The 26,715-nt window shown below is 35.4% G+C and overlaps 3 protein-coding genes and 2 non-coding genes across 8 annotated transcripts; 1 reads left to right on the top strand and 4 right to left on the bottom strand.

Annotated features, from left to right (window-relative positions):
* Positions 1-296: 296 nt before the first annotated feature.
* Positions 297-3,515, bottom strand: LOC107470905 (uncharacterized). The gene is made up of 7 exons (XM_052255696.1): positions 2,804-3,515; positions 2,022-2,596; positions 1,806-1,916; positions 1,520-1,703; positions 1,288-1,396; positions 534-1,179; positions 297-428 (listed from the first exon to the last, which is right to left on the bottom strand). Exons 1-7 carry the CDS (start codon positions 3,513-3,515, stop codon positions 297-299), a joined length of 2,469 nt encoding a protein of 822 aa, XP_052111656.1.
* A 2,576-nt stretch (positions 3,516-6,091) lies between these two features.
* Positions 6,092-6,163, bottom strand: TRNAD-GUC (transfer RNA aspartic acid (anticodon GUC)). The gene has a single exon. It is a non-coding gene; the product is annotated as a tRNA-Asp (tRNA).
* Positions 6,164-7,436: 1,273 nt separating this feature from the next.
* On the top strand, positions 7,437-12,923 carry LOC107470970 (cell division control protein 48 homolog B). 4 transcript variants are annotated; one of them, XM_021132630.2, is made up of 10 exons: positions 7,437-7,553; positions 7,643-7,792; positions 8,386-8,487; positions 8,741-8,840; positions 9,638-9,919; positions 9,993-10,162; positions 10,972-11,100; positions 11,516-11,603; positions 11,987-12,064; positions 12,305-12,923. In XM_021132630.2, the coding sequence occupies exons 1-10, from the start codon at positions 7,480-7,482 to the stop codon at positions 12,773-12,775; spliced, it is 1,644 nt and encodes a 547-aa protein (XP_020988289.1). In that variant the 5' UTR covers positions 7,437-7,479; the 3' UTR covers positions 12,776-12,923. The 4 variants fall into 4 exon arrangements, with proteins under 4 accessions (XP_020988289.1, XP_020988291.1, XP_020988288.1 ...); XM_021132632.2 differs by having other exon boundaries at positions 8,737-8,840; XM_021132629.2 differs by having other exon boundaries at positions 8,383-8,487.
* A 411-nt stretch (positions 12,924-13,334) lies between these two features.
* Positions 13,335-13,406, bottom strand: TRNAD-GUC (transfer RNA aspartic acid (anticodon GUC)). Its single transcript has one exon. It is a non-coding gene; the product is annotated as a tRNA-Asp (tRNA).
* Positions 13,407-14,000: 594 nt separating this feature from the next.
* On the bottom strand, positions 14,001-18,260 carry LOC107470957 (squamosa promoter-binding-like protein 13A). The gene is made up of 5 exons (XM_016090387.3): positions 18,123-18,260; positions 16,817-18,002; positions 16,183-16,319; positions 14,877-15,763; positions 14,001-14,358 (listed from the first exon to the last, which is right to left on the bottom strand). The coding sequence occupies exons 2-4, from the start codon at positions 17,449-17,451 to the stop codon at positions 14,892-14,894; spliced, it is 1,644 nt and encodes a 547-aa protein (XP_015945873.1). The 5' UTR covers positions 17,452-18,002; positions 18,123-18,260; the 3' UTR covers positions 14,001-14,358; positions 14,877-14,891.
* Between the last annotated feature and the right edge of the window lie 8,455 nt (positions 18,261-26,715).

Below are 26,715 nucleotides of genomic sequence, written 5' to 3'. Positions count from 1 at the left end.
CCAAAATTAAAAAAGAAATGAACCTTTGACAGATACACCTATTTTACCACGAGAGTAAAAAAAGTGAGAGCAGATAATTTAGGATTATTCAATTACTTATAAATGTATTCAATTTCATTAGTATATCGTATACAACTAAATATATAATTATATATACATATTCTTACTTCTAAAGTCAAATTTACTTTAAAATAACTTTATCAGATGTATCAAACAAATGCTCTAGCGATAGAAATTAAGTTGTTTTTTTTTGTGACTAAATAGAAAAGAAAGAAAAAAAAAGAGACAAAACCAAATTAATTGGTTAGGGTCATATCTAAATCTATTAGATGTTGAAGCTCATTCCATGGTTGGCTCCAATTCGAGTGAATGTCTGCGACAGAAGCAGCTGCTTTAGCCATACAATCTGCAACACTATTTGTAGTCCTCTGAATTAAAAGAATAGAGACTCTCCAATTCCAATTCATAACCTCCTGAATATGCTTTGCCAAATTTCATTCCGGAATATCCTTACTAAGCATTCTTTGGTTTACCAAAAAAAGAGCTTCTAAACAGTCTGTTTCACAAATAACCTCACGAAATTCACTCTCCCAAGTAAGAAGTAAACCTCTCCAAATTGCATACAATTCAGCAAAAAGAACACTGCACACTTCGACTTTTCCAGTGCAATCTTTCAACCAACATCCATCAGGATTGCGAATAATACAACCAAAACCAGCATAGCCAGAAGGAGCAAACCAACTAGCATCACAATTCAATTTAACAGAATGAACTGGAGGTGGAACCCAATGCAAACAAAGTGAAGGAGGAGACAAAGATTGATGCATAGCAAAAATAGTGTGAAACTCCCTTACTGAACTACGAATCAAATTCACCACTTTACTAGCACTCCATGAATCATCTATATTAAATAAGTCATGATTCCTGCTTCTCCAAATCCACCAGATGGTCGAAAAGGAAAGAAAAACATATCCACTCCTTGCACCTCTGTAGAGCCAATCATGTAAATTCGAGTTATCTGAATACAGGCCTAAAAGGGTCCAGACCTCCTTGGCACTAGGGCACTCCCGAAGACAATGAAGAATGGATTCAGAACCATTCTGACACCGATGACAGGTGCTAGATAAAGCTAAACCATGACCCAAACAAAACTCTGCCGTAGGAATAGCATTATGAAGACTGAGCCAAATCAAGAACTTATACTTCTCAGGAATATGCAGACGCCATACCCACAACCAATTATCATGCTCATTCCAGTCAAACTTTCTTTTGGCTAGTCAACTGTACCCACTCCTAGCTGAGTCGAGTCTAGAAGATGCCACACCCCACGACCAACCCGAACTCTCTCCAGCATTCAAATCCGGATTATAAGCATTCAAACGCTGTTTGACATCTTCTGGAATGATAGAGAAAATATCATGGAGATTCCATTGACCATCTTTTCAAACGTCTCTAATAGTTAAATCAGAATCAGATATATGTACAAAAGGGACATCTTGAGCAATTGGGCCCTCAATACTCCAATTGTCAAACCAAAAAGATTGATCAAGTGACCCAACCCACCAAGAGAAGGCATCCTTAAGAGCACCAAAAGCCTTTGAGATACTCTTCCAAACATGAGAAGCATTGTAAGGGACAGGGCCATCTAAAACTCCCTCATTCCTCAGATACTTCGCCCTCAATAGAGCAACCCAAGGCTTGTCCTGACAATGAAAAAGTTGCCACACCAATTTACCAAGTAAAGATATATTAACACACGCAGGGTCTCTAACACCCAGGCCACCAAATTTTTTTGGAGTGATCACGGTCCTCCAATTAACAAGAGAAAGACCTTTACCATCAACTTGACCCTTCCAAAGGAACTGTCTCATCATAGAAGATAATTTATCGCAAACCCAATTTGGAAAAAAAGATACCTGCATATGATAGACAGGAATAGATGCTGCAACAGAATTGATCAGGCAAAGTCTCCCTGCTTTATTTAGAAGCCTTCCTTTCTAATTAGCTAATCTTCCCCTCACCTTTTCAATCACCGAATGAAAAGAAGCCCTATTGGTACGAGAATGATTAAGGTTAACTCCAAGATATCTTCCTAAGTCCAAAGCAAAACGTATTGAAGAAACACTAGTAAAAATATCTCTTCTACGAGCAGTCACATTTTTAGAATAAAAAGCTTTAGACTTTTCAAGATTCACTTTCATGCCAGATGCCTTGCAAAAAATGTTAAGAGAATGCATGACCATTTGGACCTGACTTTTTGTAGCCTGGCAGAAGAGTAAGAGATCATCTGCAAACATCAAATGAGAAAATTTTGGGCCACCCCTAGTGACAGAAACTGGTTTCCACACACCCTCGACCACCTTATGAGATATATAGCAGGCAAGTCTTTCCATACAAAGCACAAATAAGTAAGGAGACATTGGATCGCCCTGTCTAAGCCCCCTTCTAGGAGCAAAACTATCCAATCTATTTCCATTCCACATAATAGAAAGAGATGATGCACGGACACAAGTCATAATCAAATTAACAGTGATGATAGGAAAACCAAAAGCAACGAGAGTACTCTTCAAAAACCTCCAATCAACCCTATCATAAGCTTTTTCAAGATCAATTTTAAAAGCAAGAGTACCTTTCTTGGATTTTGTGTGCTTCATAAAATTCAAAATTTCTTGGGCCACAATAATATTATCAGGAGCACCACGACCCGGAATAAAACCTCCTTGTAAAGGACTAACAATATCTGGAAGAAAAGGCCGAAGTCGGTTAGTCAATACTTTGGTGATAATTTTATAAACCACATTACACAAGCTAATAGGCCTGAAATCCTTCATAAAGGTAGGATTATCAATTTTAGGAATAAGCACAATCAGAGTTTCCATGATGCTAGGATTTAAGAACTCTCCCAAAAAAGCGCTCCGGACAATATTCCAAATCTCAGTGCCTACTATCTCCCAATATTCTTTAAAAAAATAAGCTTGAAAGCCATCTGGACCAGGAGCCTTAAAAGGGCTCATACTGAATACTGCTGACTTTTCCGCAAAAGAGACAGGGTCAATTAACCTAGCACAAGCCTCAGTGCTTAGAGTGGGCATCGGAACATCCCCTAAACAATCAACCTCAACCTCTTCCGTTGTACCAAAGAGATTCTTGTAAAAAGAGAGGGCTTCTTCCTGGAGAATATCTGGATCAGTAGACCAAGACCCATCTCTAACATATAATCCATGTACTCTATTATGGTTTCTACGCACCAAAGTCTGAAGATGAAAGAATTTAGTGTTTCTATCCCCATACTTGACCCACTGCTCTCTAGATTTCTGGTACCAAAAAAGTTCCTCTTGCAATAAAAGCCTATTATAATCTTCCCTCAGTTCAGCTTCTTTAATTCTCAGAGATAACACATCAGTAACCTCCAAACGCCGTTGAATCTGATCAATCTGATATTCCAGCTTATTTTTTCGCACAAAAATATTTCCAAAAATCTTTGAGTTGAAGTCCAAAGAAGCCTGTTGAACCATCTTAAGCCTTTCAGTAACGCTTCCAAACTCTTGATTCCAAGCCTTACTAATAACATGTTTATAAGAAGGATGTATTGTCCACGCAGCTTGGAACCTAAAAAGACGAGAACCTTTCACTCTGGGACTACCATGACAACGAACTAAGTTGTTTTAAGATATAAATAATACAACCGATAATTTATTTTATCCATAAATATCGCCCACCTTTGTGGGCTATTGGATATGAAAAGTGTATACAATCAAGAAGGGTGTTCTTTAATAGTTTTAAATTTGAGTTTTACAAAAAATCAATCCCAGTCAAATTCTTAACTTGATATCTGGATTAATCTCTAAAATTATACTTATATTTCTTGCTTATAAAAATTTGATTCACTTATTTATTTTAATTTTTTAATTTAACATTTATGACTCATTCTCATTTCTGATCTTGTTTATATTGTAGATATATTAAATTATAATTAAAATTTTTTATCTTAATTAAGTCTCTACAAAATATTTAAAATTTTAATTTTCATTTTATTTAAGAATTTTAAAGATTTTTTATGAAATAAATTAAAGTAAAAAAATTCAATTGTCATTTTAAATAGTCGTTAAAAAATCTAATAGAATAACTGTCAATCCATCTTAATACGTTATTAACAGTTATGTGATAGAAACAGAACTAGAACCAACGTGAATCACAAAAGATCAAATTAAATAAGTTATAATTTTATAAACTAAATTAAATCACGAATATCACTTCGAAAATCAATTTGAATATTAACTCTGATTTTTATAACAATGTTTATTAACAAAGCAATACAACAAAAAAAAATTAAGTCTCAAATTAGTTCTTAAAGTTGCACTCGAGCGCAAAGTGATATCTGAAATTAATAATTACTCAAATTTATCCCTGAATTGTACTTCGGAACTCATAGAAACGACGTTATTTTGTATTTACTAAAAAAAAAACCTAATCCCCAATACGACGTTGTTTGTATTTATAGAAAAAACCTAATCCACAATTATCTTCACCAATTCTCTTCTTCAATTTCATAGTAGCTACATTAAAAAGAAAATCAGCAGCAACAACAATAATCCAAAATATTAAACAATAATGATTAAATGACTAAAAAAAAAAACTCACATTGGCCGTAGAGAAGAGAAGAAAAATGTAGAAGGAGACAGAAAGGACACAAGAGAAGAGTGCAGATGGCGACGAGTAGAGAGGAAGGGGCTATTAGCTGGGACGGTGGAGAGAGGCTGGAGCTGGCTGTGAGAGACAATCTCGAGAAACAGAAAGCTGCCACTGTTGTGGAGTTGTTGTGGGACTTGGAGTCGCTGGCAAATGTGGCGCGCTCGAGAGCGAAGACGGTGGCGACGAAGGAGCGGGGGCGGTTGACGGAGCGCTTGAAAACAGTGAGAAAGTGCAAAATCTGGAAGACATAGTCAAAGAACACCTCGATCACAGGGTAGTGAGGGAAAGCAGATTGGGGAGTGTGAAAGACTAGGTTGAGAAGGGGACAAGTAGCGCGGCACCAAGATGGAGGCCGGTGAGAGGCAGCAACAGAGACGGTTGAGGAAAATTTGCCTCTACCGTTGCGAGTGAGAAAGCAGTGTTGAGTGCTGAGTGTGAGAAAGTAGGGTGAAGAACTCGAAGAGTTTTTTTTTTTTTAAGTATAAAACGACGTAGTTTCACTCCAGGTCTCCAGCACAGTTTTTCAGTGGCAAGTGATGGACGAAAATTGTCTTAGGGACTATTATGAATTTTAGAGTGTAACTTTGATGACGAATTTAAGTAATTATTAATTTTAAAAGATTATTTTAAAGCTCGAATATAATTTCAAAAATTACTTTGAGATTTAACTCAAAAAAAAAATAAAAAAATACAAAAATAAGAGCTTTTGTTGAGTAGCATTGATGTTACCGCAAATTGTTAATGTAATCTTTATTTTGTGGAGTTGATGAAATTAATAATTAGTATATTAATAAGCAATATGCTACTAAATCTCGTATCTCCTAATTCATCTTTTTTTATTAGTATAATAAAAAATATTTTTATATATTCAATGAAATATACTTTAAGAAAAAAAAGTTAAACACCAATTTTTCATAGATTCCCATTATATATATTTAGATTAGATAGTAGATAGTAGCTTAAAATATACCATTATATTTTTATTATTAAAGTTGACAGTTATTAATTAGTTATTATCTATAAACACAAGTTGTTAGATTGTCACAATAATACAATGTTCTTAGTTGCATGTTTTTTGTGCCGCCCAAGCCAGCAAACCAATGCCAATGCTCAAAACAAAAGCTGATATATGCCATTAACAAATTGCAAATCTGATCATATTCATTTGGACAATCATCATTTTGTGGTAAGACGGCACCTACTAATTAAGGTCATTATTTGAATTTGCGGCTACTACTCATCGTTTATTCCACCTTTATTCCTACAATTAAGTGAAATATAGAAGACCCGACTTCTGGGTCCCCTTGGAAAACGGGCCTGAGCCCAATAAAATAAAAGGCCTCATGTAATGATCCAAGACCTTTCAAAAAAATGATCCCAAGAAAAGATTCAAAATGAACGCCGTTGCCGGGGATCGAACCCGGGTCACCCGCGTGACAGGCGGGAATACTCACCACTATACTACAACGACCTTGTTGCTAACGTTAATTATAAAATTTTATTTTAATGTTGATAATTCAAAGTCATAACCCCATTTCTTCGTTATCAAAAATTCAAAACACAAAACCCTCGCGCGATTTCTGTTTCATTTCGCGGCGGCGCTCTATTCCTCTCTCGCTTTCTCTGCGTATTCCGTTCAATCTGGTGAGCCGTTTTTATTTCTTTCATATTTACTTTTTTTTTATTAAATTAGTTGATCGGAGTTGGTAAATATGTAGAAGAAGAATCAGAAAAGTTGGGAGGGAAGAATATATTTTGGGTATAAGAACGAGGGAACTATGACTGCATAACAAAGGAAGTTAAAAAAGATTTCTTTTAAAAGTTTTGTTGTGGGGCTCTTTTTGGTCAGAAGAGAACGTTTTCTCTGTGCGTCAAAGGTTATAAGTCTATGGCAGAATAACATGGTAAGGAAAAAAAATAAAAAATAAAAATGAAAATTTGACGATGTGAATTTAGTGTAATGTGACAGCCTTTTCTTTTTTCTGCTGAGATGAAAAATGGACCTTTAAATTGAATTGAATTTGTTGAGAATTCTAGGATTTTTACGGTTGAAATATATGGCTAACTAATTTAGTCCACAATTAGTTGATAATTGGTGAAAATACTGATACATAACTAAATTGCTGTGTGAAATTTTCATATATTTTCAACTTTGATGCCCCTACCCTAAATTGTTAATATTTGTTGACATAGTTTCTGAGATGGAAAGTAGCAGCAACAACCAGTGGAGTGCTGAGGAAGCCATTGGTGGCAATGCCCAAGCTCTTCAAGCACTCAGAGAAATCATCATCTTCCCGCGCCTATTTTCTCGACAAGCGCAGAGCCTTGGCCTCAAAGTTCACTTCTTTTCATTTCCCTCCTTTATTCACAGTTTTCTTTTCTTTTTTCTAACCATCCATGAGACATTTATTGATTCTACAACTTGGATTTGAGTTTGTGAGAGCTCTATTGATATTAATAATAGATATTGTTTCTTGCTTCTTTTGTGTGATCTATTGTTGACAGAGTTTGCTATGAAAATTGTAAAAGAGTGTTTATAGTTTGAGCCAATGAATTACTTTCTTCCGTTGGATTTTCTCTCTAGTTTATATGAGCAACAGTTTCAGCTTGGGGGTTTCCTAATTTAAACTTTATTCAAGTTTGTTGCGTCTATCTTTTGTCAGGGACTACTTCGGTGTAAATAACATGTTTTTGCGATGTCCTAATATAATATAGTTGCGCTATAAGTCAAACTTAGCATTTTGCTTTGCATGATAAATTTAGAATTTGCTATTTATATATGCCTGAATGTGTGCCCAATTGCAGACGAGTTTGGTTCGAGCAGTGGTTCGGGAATGTGGGGCGCATTTGAAAATTATTAGGTACCTGTCTTGGATTTACAGGTTCGTGGGTTTTGGTATCAAAATTCTTTGATCTGAGTTGGTTGCTTGTCTGTTTATGTCCTCTGCAGTCCGCACATGGTGCACAGAGCACATGCCGGTGAAAGTGAGAAAATTCTCCGAGAGGCTTTTGCTGAGGCAGCATCTCAAGTAGCTTTGGGCAAGTCATCAGTTATCTTTATAGATGAAATAGATGCACTCTGTCCCCGTCGAGATTCTAAGTATGTGACAGTTGACGACTTTTGTGATGAATATTACTGTGATTTGTCTTAGGTCTTACTTAATTTAAAGATCAATTTACTATTGAATGCAATATTATATGATACTGGATTTTAACAGTGAACTCTTGAGTCTGTTTATAGTATATGTCCATTGAATTCGTTATTATCTTTTAGCTAGTCGTGATTTTTTTTTTCAGTCAGTTAAATATCGCCCCAATTTTTTACATTGATGTGAGTTAGAATGATATATTTTTGTTCTGTAGAATAGTTAACTAGTTCATAAATTTCATTTTGATACCATTTGAATGATGAAACTATACTTCTTTCGAAGTCTTTATCAATCACTATGTTTTAATTTCCTTTCTTCTCTTTTTGTAATCAATGGGGCACGGCAATTTTTTCCCATATGAATGGCTCATTGTGTATTTTGATTTCAATTAGTTTGATTAAGACTTTTACTATGTTGGCTAGATAAAATTTTAAGATCCTGAAATATTATGAATGAAATATGTAGTACTGTTTCTTTAGTGAATTCTTTTGAATATATAAAGATATATGTGGAGGCCATTAATCAAATTGTCTACATGCAGAAGGGAGCAAGATGTCCGAGTTGCCTCACAACTCTTTACACTCATGGACTCTAATAAACCTACTTCTTCTACAGCAGGAGTCGTTGTGGTTGCATCAACTAACAGGTTGTCTTTCATCTTCCAGTAGATTATTTATTACTTCATGAAAATGAAAATTGTATTATATCAGAAGGAAAAGAACTAAAGAAGAAACAGAAATTACAGGGGATGCATGTATATTATTAAGACTGGTTTTCAGTCATGTGATAGTCTTTCATATCTTTGATTCTCTATTCTTTGCTTTTTTGGTGCTTAGTTGCTGGTTATTTATTCACTTTCTCTCCATTGAATTTGGTGTGTCTGGTTTCTGCATAGACAGAGTGGATGCAATTGACCCCGCTCTAAGAAGATCCGGACGTTTTGATGCTGAAATTGAAGTTACTGTCCCAAATGAAGAAGATCGCTTTCAAATTCTTAAGGTAATTGTTAGAGACAGGGAAACATTTATGCACTATTAAGATGATTTGGGAATTCATGAGGGATATATTAATAGATATAAAACCATTCATGACTCGTTAGCTGCAACCTGAATCCTTATGGAATTTCTTTGGTGACTGTTGGGTGTGCTCTATACCTTAGTAGTTCAATCAGTTCCTGTCTACTGTTGAGTGGTTTTACTGGTCTCAGGCAAAAGGAAGAAAGAGATTTTTTGTCAAAATGTGCTATATAAGCTTGTTTTTAGAGTATTTGTTTGGACCATTATTCTCATAAATTCAACAATATTTCTTAAAGAAGCAAGTTTTGTGGGACAAGGTTTGGTGTTTGGCCCTTCTTGAGGGATCTGAAAGCGCATTATCTGTTTCTAGAGGAATTTGTTTCTTTGATATGTTGAAAGATTGGAAAGATATATTTTATTGGCAGCTTTATTCTTTATCGTGATGTTCTTGGAAATATTTTCTCCTATCCGCCTAGCTTTTGGTATGGATATCTTTGCATCTTGATAAACTTAATGTAATCATATAAAAAAAAATGTAATATTAAAAAAAGGAAAAGAAAAAGTCTCCTGCCAACTTAAACATTTGGGATGGTTTGGTTGTGGATAATAATGTTACTCTTCATTCTTTTTCCTGGTAACCATAGTTTCTAACACCAATTACTTAGCAAGAAAGCAATCCTTCAGTTTGCCTTCTATCATTATGCTTGCTACCTAGAATTCTTGTTTGGTAAGTATTTCAGAGCGTGAATATATTTGTTCCTTATTTTTACTTTTTTCCAGCTGTATACAAAAAAGATTCCATTGGATCCCAGTGTTGACATAAAAATTATTGCTGCATCATGCAATGGATATGTTGGAGCTGATTTGGAGGCATTGTGTCGTGAAGCTACCATGTTTGCAATTAAAAGGTCAAATACAAATGAAGATGCTATTAATTTCAGTTTAACAATGGAAGATTGGCAAAATGCAAGGTCCATTGTTGGTCCAAGTATAACAAGAGGTGTTACTGTTGAAGTTCCCAAAGTGACTTGGGAAGACATTGGGGGATTAAAAGATTTGAAGGTTTGTAAACCTTACATTTGATTTTACATTGAGAAACTCAAGATTATTCATGTTTATAATTATCCTTGTGCAGAAAAAACTTCAGCAAGCTGTCGAATGGCCTATTAAGCATTCTGATGCATTTTCAAGATTGGGAATATCTCCCGTACGTGGAATTCTTCTCCATGGACCTCCAGGATGCTCAAAAACAACCCTTGCTAAAGCTGCTGCTCATGCTGCCCAAGCTTCTTTCTTTTCTTTGAGGTTTGAATAATTTAATTTTCTACATAGGGTTTATTCTTGTGGTATTCAGTATATAAGTCTTGGATTGATTATTACTTAATTTTATGCCTAAGAAGGAATGATTTTCTCTTCCTCTCCTTAGGAATCACAGTATCAGAGTGTCATTTCAGAAAAAAAAAAACCACAAATCTCCTTGTATAGGGACATGTTATTGTCTTGATGCTTGACAAATTCCACACACAAGTTGTTCATATATTCTCCCAAATATGATGCTGTTGTTTTCAGCTTGAGAATCTAAATTATGCTAGCATACTTGTTTTCCTAGAAGACTTGTATAATCATGCTTGCCTTGCAAAAGTGATAACTTTGGTTTGAAATCCAAAAAAAAAAAAGTTTGGCTGAAATATATTTTTCCTGTGGATTCCCATTGCTGGGTTCAGTTACACCCACTTGTTGATAAGAACTTAAACTGAACAATCCTTGTTTTGAGGCAAAACAAGAGTGTGCCATGCTCTGAGGTAAGAAACACATTTTATGTCAAATATATATTCTTTCATAAATGAATAAAGTAATCCAACCATATATTTGGCTGTTCTTTTGGAAACGGAAATGTTTGATAACCAAAAACAGCCAGAACTTGTCTTATTGCAACAATTAATTATTGTAAATAAGATAAGTTCTGGCTGCTTTTTTGTCTCCCTAGCATTACTGTTTTGGAAATATGTTGCAGTTCTACAACATCCTTATCTCTGATTTCAGTTTTGGAAATACCATCTTAACTCTGATTTCCAAATTATGGACAAATTTTGAAGTAATAAATGCTGAACTAGTGGTGCAGAATTGTATTCAATGTATGTTGGAGAGGGGGAAGCTTTGCTCCGTAACACATTTCAGAGAGCCCGACTCGCGGCACCCAGTATAATATTCTTTGATGAGGCTGATGTTGTAGCTACAAAACGGTAAGTAACCATTTTTCTTTGTATGAGGATTAAATGCATGTGGGAGGTCATGCCAAGAATCATTGACATGTTTCCATGCATCTTATTCTGAAATCATATCATAATCAATTTTAAATTGTTTTGGCTGAAAGAAAATGTTGCTCTGCACAAATTTGTTATGCTGAACAGCTCCTCTGAGGTGGATCTCAGTGATCAGCCCCATTGCATTTAACATCTACCCTCCTGTAATGTTGATTGCATTGAACTCTAAAATGTTTTTGCGCTTTGGTATGTTTTATGTTTAACATTTGGTGCTTTTAAAGCTCAATATTGGATTTAACATCTACCACCCTGTACAAAAAATTTGTTTGGTGTCTTTTTTGTTATGCTTAGAGTGCATAATGAGTTATTTTCGTAATTTATCTCCTAATTGCAGAGGTGATAGTTCAAGCAATAGTGCGACAGTTGGTGAGAGGCTTTTATCCACTTTGTTGACTGAGATTGATGGCTTAGAAGAAGCTAAAGTAAGTTTACCATATGTCTCGTTGCTGTTGGCTATAGGGAGGACATTTTAGTCTCATACTCGTGTTTCTTTTTTTTTTTAATTTAAATATTCTTTTTATACCTTAGATTCTTTTATCAAAATGATAATAAATAAAAAAAATAAAAAAAGAAAGCTCAATGCTCAAGCAACCTGAGTTAGCAAGTACAGGAAACGGGATGCACCCAAAGGGTATAATTGCATCAATAATTGATTTCTCGGTTTGAATCTGTGAGCTTGAAGTCACAAAAACAACTTAACTGTTTCAAATTAAATAAAAAAAAGAAGTAAGCATAAGACTGGATTCAAGAGATTGGTAGTAAGCGCATTTCCATTTAAGTATATCTCTGTAATTTCTGTTTCCAGGGAATTCTTGTTCTGGCAGCAACAAATCGCCCTTATGCGATTGACGCTGCACTCATGCGTCCAGGACGTTTTGATCTGGTATGATGTTGTATTTAGAATCGTATTTGTATCATTACAATTAAACTCATGTCTGTAGCTGAATCATACACAGTTGGAAGATACAAGCGTGTGTACAATGCAAAATGATGAAAGAATTTCATGAAATCAGCAACTTTACTTCATTAAAAAAAGAAGTATTCTCAAACTGTTGACACTGATAGCAACTTGAAGAGGGTCGTCAAGATATTCTCTCATTGATTTATGTATCTGCAATGGCAGGTTCTTTATGTGCCACCGCCTGATTTGGAGGCTCGATATGAGATACTTTGTGTCCATACGCGTAATATGAAAACAGCGAGTGACGTCAATCTCAGACGACTAGCAGAAGACACTGAACTCTTTACAGGAGCTGAACTGGAGGGGTTATGCAGGGAAGCTGGAATTGTGGCTCTAAGGGAAGACATATCCGCCACCGTTGTATGTGATCGTCATTTCCAGATAGTGAAAGATTCTGTAAACCCCGCATTAACAAAAGCTGAAATTAATTCATACTCATCTTTTATGAAGACCTCATCTCAAGCTTTTCCTAGACATTTTGATTCAGATATGGAATCAGATAGGAGCAAAAAGAATGGGTTCAATCCTATGTCTTTGGTTAAAATTAGTGTTGCCAGTTTTGTATTACTTGCTGCTGCTAAATACTATAACATAGGTGGAGACCAAATTGGACCTCATACACCAATGACCTGAAGAACAGTACTTGCATGCTCTTGTAGTTTATTAACAAATTTATATTTCTTTGATATTTCTAAGGTTAAATTTTATTGTATTTTTGCCTTTTACCGAAAATTGTATATGACAATGTCTCATAATACAAGTGTTACCGATATTAATGGAATTTACTTTTTGGTGTACGATCATTCAAAACATTATCTAAACAGATTATTTAACATTTAGTTAGTCCAACCAAAAACTCCGAAAAATGCAAATGCCTCAATTTTAAGTATTATATCTGCAGCAGGAGGGCTATTTCTTTTTTTTTTTTCTTTAATTTGAGATTGATCAATTGAAATAGGTGTATCATTTTCTCTCATGGTAGAATGTAATATCAACATGAACATTTGATTGATAATACAACCCATAAACTGGAGGTATAACTAATAATCTGTATTTTTCATTTATTTTTAATAGCATAGATGTCGGCCATCTTATGCTACCGAAACCTAATTATTGCCGTAGGAGTCCATTACAATTTACACTAGTAAAATGTCCCCAAAAAAAGCCCAGAGCCTTAGAATACTAAAAGGAACGCCGTTGCCGGGGATCGAACCCGGGTCACCCGCGTGACAGGCGGGAATACTCACCACTATACTACAACGACCTTGATGCCTCATTGACAATTTAAAGCATATATGTATTTAATAAAGTAAATGAATGCTTTGCATTTGTCCTTCTTTATTTTATTTTATCTAGCCGTGCCTTTGTCAACCGACAGAAACTACCTTGATAAAATTATTGCTGAACATTGACATAGAATATATACCATTATTTCCCTATAATAATACAATAAAACTCTTTCACAAGATTTGAACTGAAGTGTCTAGTTGTGTGTAAGAAACTTTCTTCAGATTTTTCCAATTAGATGTTCATGGTTAGCATTATTGTTTGGCTTAAAGAAAACAAGATCATGACTCATTGTTTTTTGTTTTTTTCCTCCCTCTCTGCTTGATTCTAGTGACTAGTGCTTTATTTGGAACATTAATCCTCTCAATGTGTGATCTCACACCATGACACCATACAGAATCAATTTAAGAAAAAAAAAATTGAAATATTTCCACTTTATTTTATGACCATCATTGTAATGGACTTATGGCTAAGGTTGTGTTTATTTGTTGTCTCAACATAATAAAAACACAAACACATACATAGATATCCATAAATACATATAATTTGTTTGACTGCAAAAACACTAATAGAGACATACACACCTTATCATTAAAAACCAATTTTACATCTATTGTTGTGTGTCGTTATGTGTCCACCTAATGTCACTACTAAGAGCAAAAATTAGATTCATACAGAAACTAATAATCATGAAGAAATTCAAGTGTGCCTGGATTGAGAAGGCACACTTTAATTTGATACATCTCAGGCTTCTTTGGTTTATTTATTACATATTCACATTGTTATTGGTTACATATATATATTTTCAGACTGAGAAGGACTATTCTGTCCAAATAAATAGTTGAGTTATGGTAGGCACTTGTACTGCCATTGCTGTCTTTCTGTGTCTTTGACTCTTTGATCACATGCTGCACAATCACAACTGTTTCCTGTATCAATATTTAGTTAAGATATTCAGATTGCATGGAAACAGCAAAAACTATATTCTCATTGCATGTTTCTATAAAAATTAGCTTAATTTTTTTTAAAAAATCAGGATTTTGTTTTTCAAAAACTGATCTGATTATTTTTTGAAAAACAATTAAGATTAGCCAGAGATATCTTTTGGTTCTAACTTCTGAGTGGTACTTCCTCGGTCTGTTTTGAAGTGTCATTTCTGGAATGTATTTCGATTCTATCTGAGACATACCAGAAATGACACTTAAGGCAGACGGAGCGAGCAACACATTTTCCATTTGAGACTCAACTTATCAATGAGCTCAATAACATGAGACTTTATTCCCCTTAAAAGAATAACAATGATTGATTTGGTTTGGAAGAAACATGATCTTAAGCTATTAAGTAGTGAATATGAGCTATGCCAAGTTGCATTTTCTCCGCAGGTTAACTGCTAAAGTATACTGCATAGAGAGACAATTCGACGATCAATATGAAAGGGGAAAAGTACCTTCTTGAAAGGAACTTAAGTAATCCGGAGAGAGACTGATGAATCATTTTCTTGCTTCACCTGCAAGGATTGTCTCTCACTCTCAACTCGCTGAAGCTGCGAAGACAGTTGAAGCAAGTCGATAGTCGGGACATCATCACATGAGAGACGATCTTTCACATTCACAAAATCTGAACCATGGAATATTCCATCTGCCATTTCAAAGTTGACAATGTCATTGGTGTCAGATATCAGCACAGAGCTAAGAGGACTTCCATCTGCAGGATTCAACTCAGATGGAAACCTATCGGAGACTCCACTCGAAGCTTGCGAAGTTATTCCTATCATCTTTTCAGAGACCTGGCTCATGGCATAATGGCTACTGCTATGGCTGCTCCGAATGACCATTGAGCGAGCCATGGGAATTCCAGATGACTGGCTTGAAGAGTTTTGTGATTGAGATGACAGAAGAGAGAGAGCACAACCAGAGTCTGAAATTCCCGATAGTCCTTGAACAGCCGATTCTGTATCGAAAACATTGAAGTCCTCACCTCCTATGGACGTGTCCTGGAATAATGATTGTGACCCCGAGTTCGGCCCTCCTATGGCAGGTGGATATGAGCTATTATTTTCACAGAAGATGCTACCCCCAGCAGATGTAGCATCATTATTTTCATGAAGAAAGGGAAATTGCTTCTCATTATATGAAGGAAACAGAGGTCGTGACTGAGGGTGTCCATTAGAGATAGGAACAGAAGAAAGATGCCTAAAACCAGCGCCGCCTTCGGTTTTTATAGGTCTCCACCAGTCACTTGTTCCATATCTCTCAGAAGATAAGGCCCCAGCCGGGAGTATCTCTTGGCAGATGAAAGATGCTGATGTTAGCATGTTTCCCTGGAATCTGCTTTCTGCAAAAGCACCACAGGATCTCTAAGAAATTTACAGATCAAGTAAATTTAAGAATAAAAGATGACTGCCGAATTAAAGTAAAAGTTAGGATTAGAGAATTAGTTATCGAAAATGTCACGAGCCAGATTTTGGTTATGAACAACTCAGAAAATGAAGCAGCTCATCAGTCAATATAGAAAATTAAGATCGTAGTATCAGATAGAAACTTGGGAAACCTTAGCCTACATTTCCTTAATAGTGAACAAAGGTTTACTCATTTTTACTTTTTCACTGAATGGACATATTAGAGAAAGCTGTTGAAAAGGCAAAATATGAATTAATAAAGTAATCAATGAATATGCATGCAGAAATAGGAAGGTTAATGTTAGAGAGGGAGAAAAGTGTTCTTATAATGAAGGAATTCAGAACATGTTATTACCACCATATGGCTGAAGCAACCTCCCAGGCTTTCCAGAGTGAATACCAACTTGTGGTTTTCTCCGCCGCTCGTTATGGCCTGCAAGGCGTTTACGACAGCTACGCTTACCATCATCAAATTCAGCCAGCAAATGAAACCTGGATAGTAAGCTAAACATTACAGGAGCGCTATATATCATAATATTAAAGCTTCTTATTTCAAAACTTTGTCCTTTTTTAGAAAACTCAAAGCAGAAATTTTGGCGAAGGAAAAGTTATGCAGCGATTTTCATGGATGCGAATTATGTGTACAATTGCACACAAATCTCATCCATTAAAGTTTCTCCCCCAATTTTACCAACATACAAAACTCACCCCTAGTAAGAATATTCATAGAGTGTGGTTTCTTCCTTTTCAGAAAACAAAGTAGCACCTAAATTGGACTATAAGACAATTGGTGAGAACAAATCCCCATTTTTATTTCCCTCCAAATAATAATGCAGATTTGAAGAACATAGCTAAAGACAGGAAGAGAATTTGGATGAAAAGCTAAAAAGAGCAGATAAAAGCTTCTTAAACACACATGACATGTAATTAGGAGACAAAAAAGAGCCAACAAATTCAAAAGATGTAAAAGAAAAGCTTGACCAGCCTACCTACTACATTGCTGACAAAACCTTTGTTCAATACCATTGACAATAACTTTGGAAGTCTTGGAATGAACCTCACAAACTTTGTGCCTCTTATGGTAGTCCTTGCAACCACTCAGATCCTTGTTACATCCATAGACCTGGCAGTATGCTGTCTGAGAGTGAATCCCAGAAGCTCGAACCCTCTTCGGCGGCGTGGACGACTCCGATGACGACAAAATAGGGGCCCCTTTGGAGAATGCTGGCGCCGCCACACCAACATCACCATGATCAGGAAACCTACCAAGCTTCAAGTCAATAAGTGAATCACGGCCACCACCATTAGAGTCCCCCAAAGAGTCTGAAATCTTGGAATTGAAATCATCTCTTGAAGAGAATGCGTTTGGGGTAGCCATAGCAGGGTCATTATCAATCTTTCTGCTATGAACACTACCAATTGGATTAGGATCTTGGGGCAATTGTTTCATCCCTGGGAACCCCAATTCCTCAAAACCTTGATTCTCAAGGGAAAAACCACCTGGGGTTTTCAGTTCCCAACCCAAGAAGGAACCTTTGCTGTTCCTCCCAAGAGTGTTGGGAGGGGAAATTGCATCGTTTGAGACATAACCCTTCTCTTCAGAAACATAACTCCAAGACTCCATAACATGAATAAGCACACAGCCACACACACACACACACACACACACACAGAGGCAATTACACAAACACAAAGAGTGCAAGTATAACCACCTCAATTGATGCAGTTAAAAACACTGTACCAGACTCTGACTCAAACTCAAAACAGAAAAAAAAGAAAAAAAAGTCTCAACTTGCAATAGCTACTACTTCAGCAGTGGAGTAAAGTTAACAAAAAGAAGGAACACCATTGAAGAGCCTTCAAAAAGAACAAAACACAAGTAAGTAATAGTTACTACTGTCTATAATACTATTATCCCTACTGAAGCTGAAGCAAGACCCTTTTTTTTAAATTATTTTTTGCAATCAGTGAGACAATAATTATAAGAAAAAGATTAAAGGGGAAAAGGAAAAAAAAGAAAGAAAGAGAGTAGAAAAGAAGTGTCAGAAGGGAGCACGTGAAATGGAAAATGGGTTAAGATAATGAATGTGAAGAGTGTGTCAGGTGAAGACAGAGGACTCAATGGAGGCAAAAACACAATCCATGGAGATTCATTCATATATAATCAATCAAAGCCTGTTTCATAAAGAAAATAAAGTATAGTAAGCTATTATTATTGATAAATAATCTTCAAAAAGCTTAACCAAATAATAATAACAATAATATCAGAGAGAAGAAAGGGAGAGACTTTTTTACCAGTGGTGGTGTTGTACTTGAAGAAGAAGAAGAAGAAGAAGAAGTAGAAGTTAGATAATGATGATGATGATGATGCAAACTCAAAGTGAAAAGAGAGACTTTGAATGAATAAATGAATGAATGAATGCTTTGTTTCCCAAATTCCATGAAAAAAAGATTATTTTTTAAAGAGCTTTTGTTTGTTTCTTGTTAGCTGCTGAGAGAGAGAGAATGAGAGAGAATGAGAGAGAGAGAGTTTATAAGGGTCAAAATCGTCATTATGTAAATTTAAATTGTGTTTAATTTGTATTTTTATTTTAAATATTTTTTTATTTTTATTTTTATTTTCTTTTTATTTTCATAAAATTTAAAAAAAATACGGACTTATAATTTATAACATGTGTTATCATCAAACAAATAAAAATTAATTTAATTTTTAAAGATAATCTTTCAATAATAAATTGACATGTGATTTTTAGACAAAATATAAATCTTGCTTATTTACCATATCCAATTATGTTGGTTAACTTTATCTATCTAAAAACTAAAATTATCAAAATAATTTCTCAAATTTTGATATAGATGAAAAAAGGCTAAAAAATATTTGATAGCCATGGAAATGCTATTCTCTATTTATTTATTTTTGAATTTTGGACGTTTAATCTTGTAAATATTTTTTATTAATTAAATTTATCACTTAGAATAAAAAGTTTCTTATTATATGAGAAAAAAATCGCTTATAAATAGATGTTGTTAATTTAATAATTATTATTGGTATTAGCTTAAAAGTGATATTATTGCTTCTGTTATAAGCCCAATAGAAAAAGTAATAGTTGGAACGGTTTAAGAAAAAATCAATAAGCCAGAAATGAGAAACAACAGTATTAGATCCAAATCAATTCCTAAGTGGATGCAGGATTACATGAAGAAATAGTTTATACTATACTGAATCATATTTTTCAATAGTTAGTTATAGAGTATATGAGAGAGATTCCTACATAGTTTGTTAAGCAATTGGTGAAATATGGAGTCGTATACGAGGAATTTCCACCCCTGACTCGAAGGAGAGAATTATCCGTACTCCTTTCTTTTTTTTCTTTTACACTTTTTTACTCAATTCAATAATACACACTTCTATCAATTCTTACTATTTTATTGCATTATAATTTCTATATTCATCATTTGATTTTGGAGACTAACATTTGGTGCTTTTATTGAGAATTTCTGCCATGGTGGATTCTACTGAATCAGTTGCTCTCGGGAGGAGATTACTACCCTTTAGTGTGACCAAATTGAGATCGGCAGTCGCGTCACAGCTACCAACAATCGCGTGGTTGCAATGGAAGAATCGCTGCAAGAGATCCGTAGCTTACTAAAAGAGGCTCTGGAGATGAAAAAGCCAGAGTTCGAGCTAGCCAGCCGCTCATTCATGCCAGAAAATGTCCTTCGTATAACCGACAACAGACCACTTGTGAAATGTATCAAGGTTGAACTCCCTCTATTTGATGGTGAAGGAGTTGATGAATGGATATTCAAAGTACGGGAATACTTTAAATGGTATGATGTGCCCATGGATATGCGTGTGCGTATGGTTTTCTTCCACCTAACTGATCCTGCATACACATGGTATATATCAGGGGCTAATAATAACATTTCATACAATTAAATTCATTCTTAGATGCATTACAATTCCATTTTAGGTAGAATTTGTTTTATGACCCTAAAGTAGCTTTGAAAGAATTGAAACAGAACACTACTGTTGCTGAGTACCACAATCAATTTGAAGATTTATCTAATCAGGTCACATGTTTAAGTGAGAAATGGCTAATCTCCTTAGTCACGGCTGGATTACAAGACTATTTGAAATGTGAATTATTATTGGCTAAACCAACTATATATTCCACTGCAGTGTAACTAGCCAAACTACATAAATAAAAACACCAAGCTACAGAGAATAATTATAAAAGAATTCCATACCATCCATTGATCATAAGCCAACAAAATAAAAATCTTACCACAAAAAATATCAACCCACCTGTTAAGGTCTTTACCACTACCCACACTCCTTTCAAGAGATTATCTGCCTCTAAGATCAAGACAAACAGGGAGAAGGGACTTTGTTAGTTGTTACTATTGTGATGATAAGTTCTCACTTGGACACCATTGTCTCGTTTTGTTATCTCCTAATTGGGAATGAGGATATAGAAGAGATTTTGTAAAAACTAAACCCAGAGTTGGTGGAATAAGAGGAACCTATAAGCTCTATTATGGTGCAGCTAGTACAGCCGAAAATCAGTTTTAGTGCCATGGTGGGATAGTACCAGCCTACAACCTTTTGACTAAAAAGAATCTATAAAGAGCAAATCTTGATGGTGTTAATTGATGGGGTAGCACCCACAGTTTTATGAAGGTTAACATTGCTAAGAAATTGAAGTTACCAGTTCAGCAAGCTACCTCGTTACAGGTTATGGTGGGGAATGGAGATGTAATCGGGTGCTAGGCCCAATGTGAGGGAATTTATTTGGTAATGCAAGGATTCCAATTCACTGTGGACACATATTTTGGAGTTACAAGGAGCTTATTGGTTAATTGTGTCTTGGATATGTCACTACTCACTACAGGCTGCTTACTATGGAGTTTACAGTCGATAGCCATTCTATTAAGTTGCAAGGAAAATGCTTGTTGCAACCTGAATGTCTCAAAAACCTACAAGATGGTTCACACAGAAGCCGCTGCGACCTTCTATTATTTAAAGTTACTCGAGGAAGGTGCAACTTCCGCGGAGCCGGATGCCCAGCCCCCACATGAGGTACAAGAGGTCCTCGATAGGTGTCAGGTGGTTTTTGAAGAGCTTAAACAGCTGCCTCCGCAGCGGGATGTTGATCACAACATCAACTTACTACCTGGTTCACAACCGATTAATATGAGACCTTACAAGTACCCTCATTTCAAAAAATTAAAGATTGAAAGATTGGTTTTTAAGATGTTGGAACTCAGAGTGATAAGGGAGAGTTAAAGCTCTTTTTCCAGCCCTGTTCTATTAGTAAGGAAGAAACAAGGTAGCTGACGCTTATGTTAACTATTGGCCACTTAATGATATAACTGTAAAGGATAAATTTTCTATTTCCACAATCGAGGAGATACTAGATGAACTCTTTGGTACAGAATATTTTTCCAAGATTGACCTACGGTCTGGATATCATCAGATTCGGATACGAACGCCATTCCCATGACAGCTTTCTGTACTCATTCCGATCACTATGAGTTTATGGAGATGCCCTTTGGCCTTACGAATGTACCCTCAACTTTTCAAGCAACAATGAACCAAACTTTTAAACCTTATTCGAGAAAGTTTATTGCTGTTTTTTTTTAGGATATTTTGATCTATAGTAGTTCATGAGTGGAGCACATCTCACACTTGACTCTTGCACTTGAAACTCTTGCTCAAAACAAGTTTTTTTGCTAAAATGTCTAGTGTACATTTAGGCAACGACAAGTGGAGTATTTAGGGCACGTTGTGTGTGAGGAAGGCGTAAAAGTTGAATCGTCTAAGATAGCTGTTATTAGGGGTGCACATGGGGTCAGGTGAAATTGGATTTGCCTTGACCCGTACCTGACCCTACCGGGGCTATTTTTGAGACCCTTACCCCACCCTAGACCCGGTAAAATCATACTACTTTTGGGCCTCACTAAAACCGGGTCTCGACCAGGTGAAGTCTGAACCTTGATAAATTTTATGTCAAAAAATTATGATGCACTCATTTATAAAGAAGAAAAAAAATACTTGTTACAGAGAAGTTAATAACCATACTTGAACTTGAATTTGTCCATAAATTCTAATTTCATGCTTTTTTGATCTATTTCCTAATTCAACAAATGTGATTAAAAATAAAACAATAAGCTTATAATTAATATAACATAATATTGGAATTAATTTAAAATATATATCCTTTTTTAGTCCCCCTATGGTGCACATAGGTTGGGTGAAGCCGGGTTCGCCTTGACCCAGATCTAACCCTAAATAATGACTGAGTATATTTTTGAGACCCTTATCCAGTGAAATCACACCAAATTAGCCCTAAAGTATTCAAGTTCGGACCGAATCTTTAGACTGGGCCGTGTCATGTCACCCCTAGTTGCCATTCAAGCATGGCCAAAACCTACTAATCTCAAGCAACTAAGAAGATTTCTTGGACTAACCGGGTATTATCAAAAGTTTGTTGCAAGGTATGCCCAGCTGGCGCAACCCTTAACTGAGCTATTAAAGAAAAATAATTTTCATTGGGGGCTGGATGCAGACGCTACATTTGAGATGTTGAAAACTACAATGATGCAAACATCCGTGCTAGGCTTGCTGGACTTCTCTAAGCCTTTTACAGTGGAAATCAATGCCTCTAACACGGGAATTTGAGTGGTCCTAATACAGGAGGGGCACCCAGTGACTTACTTTAGCAAGAAGTTGAGTTCCAAACTAGCAGTGAGTTCAGCCTATGTTCGAGAACTCTATGCCATTACTTAGGCTATTGCGACATGGCGGTATTATCTTCTCGGGCGTAAATTCCGAGTAAAAACATATCACCAAGGGTTGAAAGAGCTCATGACTCAAGTGATTTTGACCCCAGAACAATAGTACTATTTGGTGAGATTACTGGGATATGACTTTGATATTGAATATCGTCTGGAAAAAATGAATCAAGTGGCTGACTCTTTTTCATGGCAGAGCAAGGAGGCTGTTCCACCAGCGCTTAACAGCCTCTCTTCAGTTCGAAACACCCTCATGGACTCTTTGATTTTTGCTAATAAAGAGGATCCTAGGATGTTGGAGTTGCAACAGCAGCTGCAAGAGGGAAAGTTGGGGACATATTACACTATGAGGGAAAGGTTGTTGTTATACCAAGGTAGACTTTCGGTGCCAGATTTCAATGGGTTAAGAAAACTCCGTCTCTATGATTTTAACTCATCTATAAAGGCATCAACAAGGGTATTCTAAATACCTACAAGGTTTTAGGAAAGCTATTTATTTGGCCAGAAATGCGGACAACAGTCCACCACCTTGTGGAGAAATGTCAATAGTGCCAAGTCACTAAATATGTTTCATCTAAACCTAAGTCTTATTGCAACTACTCCTAATTCCAGTGCGATCTTGGACTGATATTACTATAGACTTCATCATTCAATTACTTAAATCTGCAAATTTTACGGTAATTCTAGTTGTGGTGGACCGTTTTAGCAAGGTGGGTTATTTCAGTGCACTAAAGCCTGGCTTTATGGCTAAGGAAGCATCTCGGGTATTCATTAACAGTGTGGTCAAATTGTATGAATTTTCTCTTACCATCATTTCAAACCATGATTCCTTGTTTTTGAGTCGATTCTGGAAACATTTTTTGAACTTAGTGGAACTAAGTTTCACTATACTGCTGCCTATCATCCACAAGTCGATGGAAAATCAGAGGTTGTCAACCGCACTTTGGAACAGTATTTAAAGGTCTTTAATCACTCCTGTTCTAAACAGTGGGCGTCCTATTTATCATGGGTTGAATTCTGTTATAATGGGTCTTATCATTTGGCAATTGATATGTCGCCTCATGAAGCCCTCCATGGATTCCCTGTGTAGCCGCTACCTGGATACATTCTGGGACCACTTTGGTGATGGAAGTTGATAACTTTTTGAGGGTCAAAGAGGCATTGAATAGGAAGTTGCATTACTTTCTTCAATTAGCTCAAGATAAAATGAAGAAACAGTCCAATCAACACAGAAGGGAGAACTTTGAAATTGGTGATTGGGTTCTCTTATGGGTTAAACCTTACAGGCAAAAATCTCTAACAGTGCAGCCTAGTTATAGCAAACTCCATAAGAGGTTTTACAATCCCTATAAAGTAATTCAAAGAGTGGGGCGTGTGGGTTACCAGTTGGAGTTATCGCCGGGTTGGGCTTTACATCTAGTCTTCCACGTCTCTGTGCTTAAGGAATTCCATGGGACAGTGTTGTCAGAGACAAGCAGCTGCTGAACTACCGTCTTCGCTGCAACCATGCTTCATGGAGATTCTGGCATGCCGAATAGTCACTGGTGTGGAGGGACTGCAAACTCAAGTGTTAGTTGATTGGGAAGGGATCGCACTTGAGGAAGCCACTTAGGTTGATATTCAAGAACTGCAACTTATGTTTCTAGAGATTGACCTTGAGGGCAAGGTCATTTTGGAGGAAGGGATGATTGTTAGCCCAAGTTATATTACTATCTCTTCTAAAAACCCAATGGAAGAAGCAATAGTTGCATCTGTTCATGAGGAATTCAATGGGCCAAAAATGAGAAGCAAGAGCACTAGGCCCAAATCAGCTCCTAAGTGGACGCATAACTATGTGAAGAAATAGCATATGCCACACTAAATCATATTTTCCAATAGTTAGTTCCAGAGTATATGGGGAACAGATTCCTGCATAGTTTGTTAAGCAATTGGTGAAATATGGAGTCGTATATGAGGAGTTTTCACCCCTGACTCGAAGGAGGGGATTACTCATACTCTTATTTTTTTCTTCTTTTACATTCTTTTACTCAATTCAATAATACACACTTCTATCATTTCTTACTATTTCGTTGAATTATAATTTCTATATTTATTGCTTGATTTTGGAGACTAACAGTTGGTGTAAGTAAACTTTAGAGAAGTCTATTCAATTTTTATTTTTTTTCTTTTTTTGATGGACGAGACCACCAAACATTTTTTTCTTGATGCATGATGTTTTTGTTAATAATGCAATAATTGTTATTGGTGTGAGTAAATTTAAGAGAGATTTGTTTATTTTTTACTTTGCTTTTCTTTTCTTTTTATTGATGTGACCACTAAATATTTTTCTTTCTCTCTTAAATATGGAAAGAATAATTTCAGTTCTAAATTTCTAATCAATATGTTTAATTTGATATTTTTCTTGTAATATTTTTTTAAGATAAATATAAGCTATTATTTTCACAAAAATACAAAGATTAAAAAATTATTAAATTTAAAAGCAGTTAAAGTATATTTAGTTATTTACAACAAACAACAACAATAACAAAGCCTTGTCCCACTAGGTGGGGGCGTTATTGAGCTTTGTTATGTATCATGTCAATAGAGAGACCGTTTACATGTAGATCTCGTTTGACCACCTCTTGGATGGTCTTCTTAGGTCTTCCTCTGCCTTTCATCCCTTGTCCATCTTCCATCTCATCCACCCTCCTGACTGGGTATTCTGTCGGTCTTCTTCTCATATGTCCAAACCACCTGAGACGCGATTCTACCATCTTTTCCACAATGGGTGCTACTCCAACTCTTTCTCTTATATTCTCGTTCCTTATTTTATCCAATCACGTATGACCATCCATCCATCTCAATATTTTTATCTCTGCCACACTCAACTTATGTTCGTGCTCCCCTTTAGCCGCCCAACACTCCGTACCATAAAACATAGTTGATCTTATAACAGTGCGATAAAATTTACCTTTAAATTTTAAAAGTACTTTTTTGTCGCATATAAAAATATATTTGAACTAATTTAATTTTAAAAATGATTAATATTTCGTGCATAGTTAAATATGCTATAGTTATTTAATAAAGACATAAGTAAACAAGTACATTCAAATATTTTAAGAAACTATTAAATGAATTTATCGAATATTGGATTTTATTAAATTTATAATTAAGTATCTATAATTTAAAAATTTATAATTAAGTTCTTATATTAAAAACACATTTATAATTAAATTTTTATTAGTTTTTCTTTTAGAAAAATACATAATTATTGTAAAATATGTGTTTTAAGAATATTTTATAATTTTTATATATCATATATAAAAACAAATATTCTAAAGAGCTTAAAAATCTAATTAAAAATTTTATCTAATACAAAATTCAAATGATAACTTTTAAATTATAAAAATTTAATTAAAATTTTGATAAAATTATAAAAATCAAAAGAATAATTAGACTTAAATAAAAAAAAAGAGAAAAACTAGACAATAAAAAATATTAACTCAAGTGTATTGTGAATAAATAGCATTTTCACTCATTATTCCTCTTTCGACTACTTGGAAGAAGATTATTAAGACTTATGATATTTTAAAAGAAGGATTTAGATGAAATGTGGGGAATATGCAACAATCTGTTTGGTATGATGAGTAGACTCTTCTTGGTAAACTTTGTGAGCTTACTTCTTATGTGCACATATCTGAAACAAATTTTTCTTTTGCTGATTTGTGGAGCAATGGTGTTAGGGAGGTGGATATCCTTGCCACACCAATTCTTCATGGGATCAAACAGTTTCTCTATAGCCTTAGGCCTCCAAGAATTAAGGATTGGGAGTTTGGATGGACTTGGTGGCCTATAGCGTTGAAGGTTTATAGAGGGTTATCGTTAGCTCTTGAAAAAAAAATAAATTGGACTGGTAACAGCAACTAGTGGTGGATTTGTATTCTAATATTCCAAAAAAGATGAAGATTATGATGTGGCTGGGTTTACAAAATGTCCTCCCAGCGAATGCCTTCCGTTCAAGCATCATTAATCTGAATCGGATAGGTGCTCAAGATGCAACAAGAATCAGGAAACGATGGAGCATTGTCTTAGAGATTGTGTGAAATCTAGA

This window comes from Arachis duranensis, chromosome 10 (genome assembly GCF_000817695.3).
Source record: "Arachis duranensis cultivar V14167 chromosome 10, aradu.V14167.gnm2.J7QH, whole genome shotgun sequence".
NCBI classification, from domain to species: domain Eukaryota; kingdom Viridiplantae; phylum Streptophyta; class Magnoliopsida; order Fabales; family Fabaceae; genus Arachis; species Arachis duranensis.
Note: the sequence above shows the minus strand (reverse complement) of the source record. Positions and strands in the feature narration are given on the sequence as shown.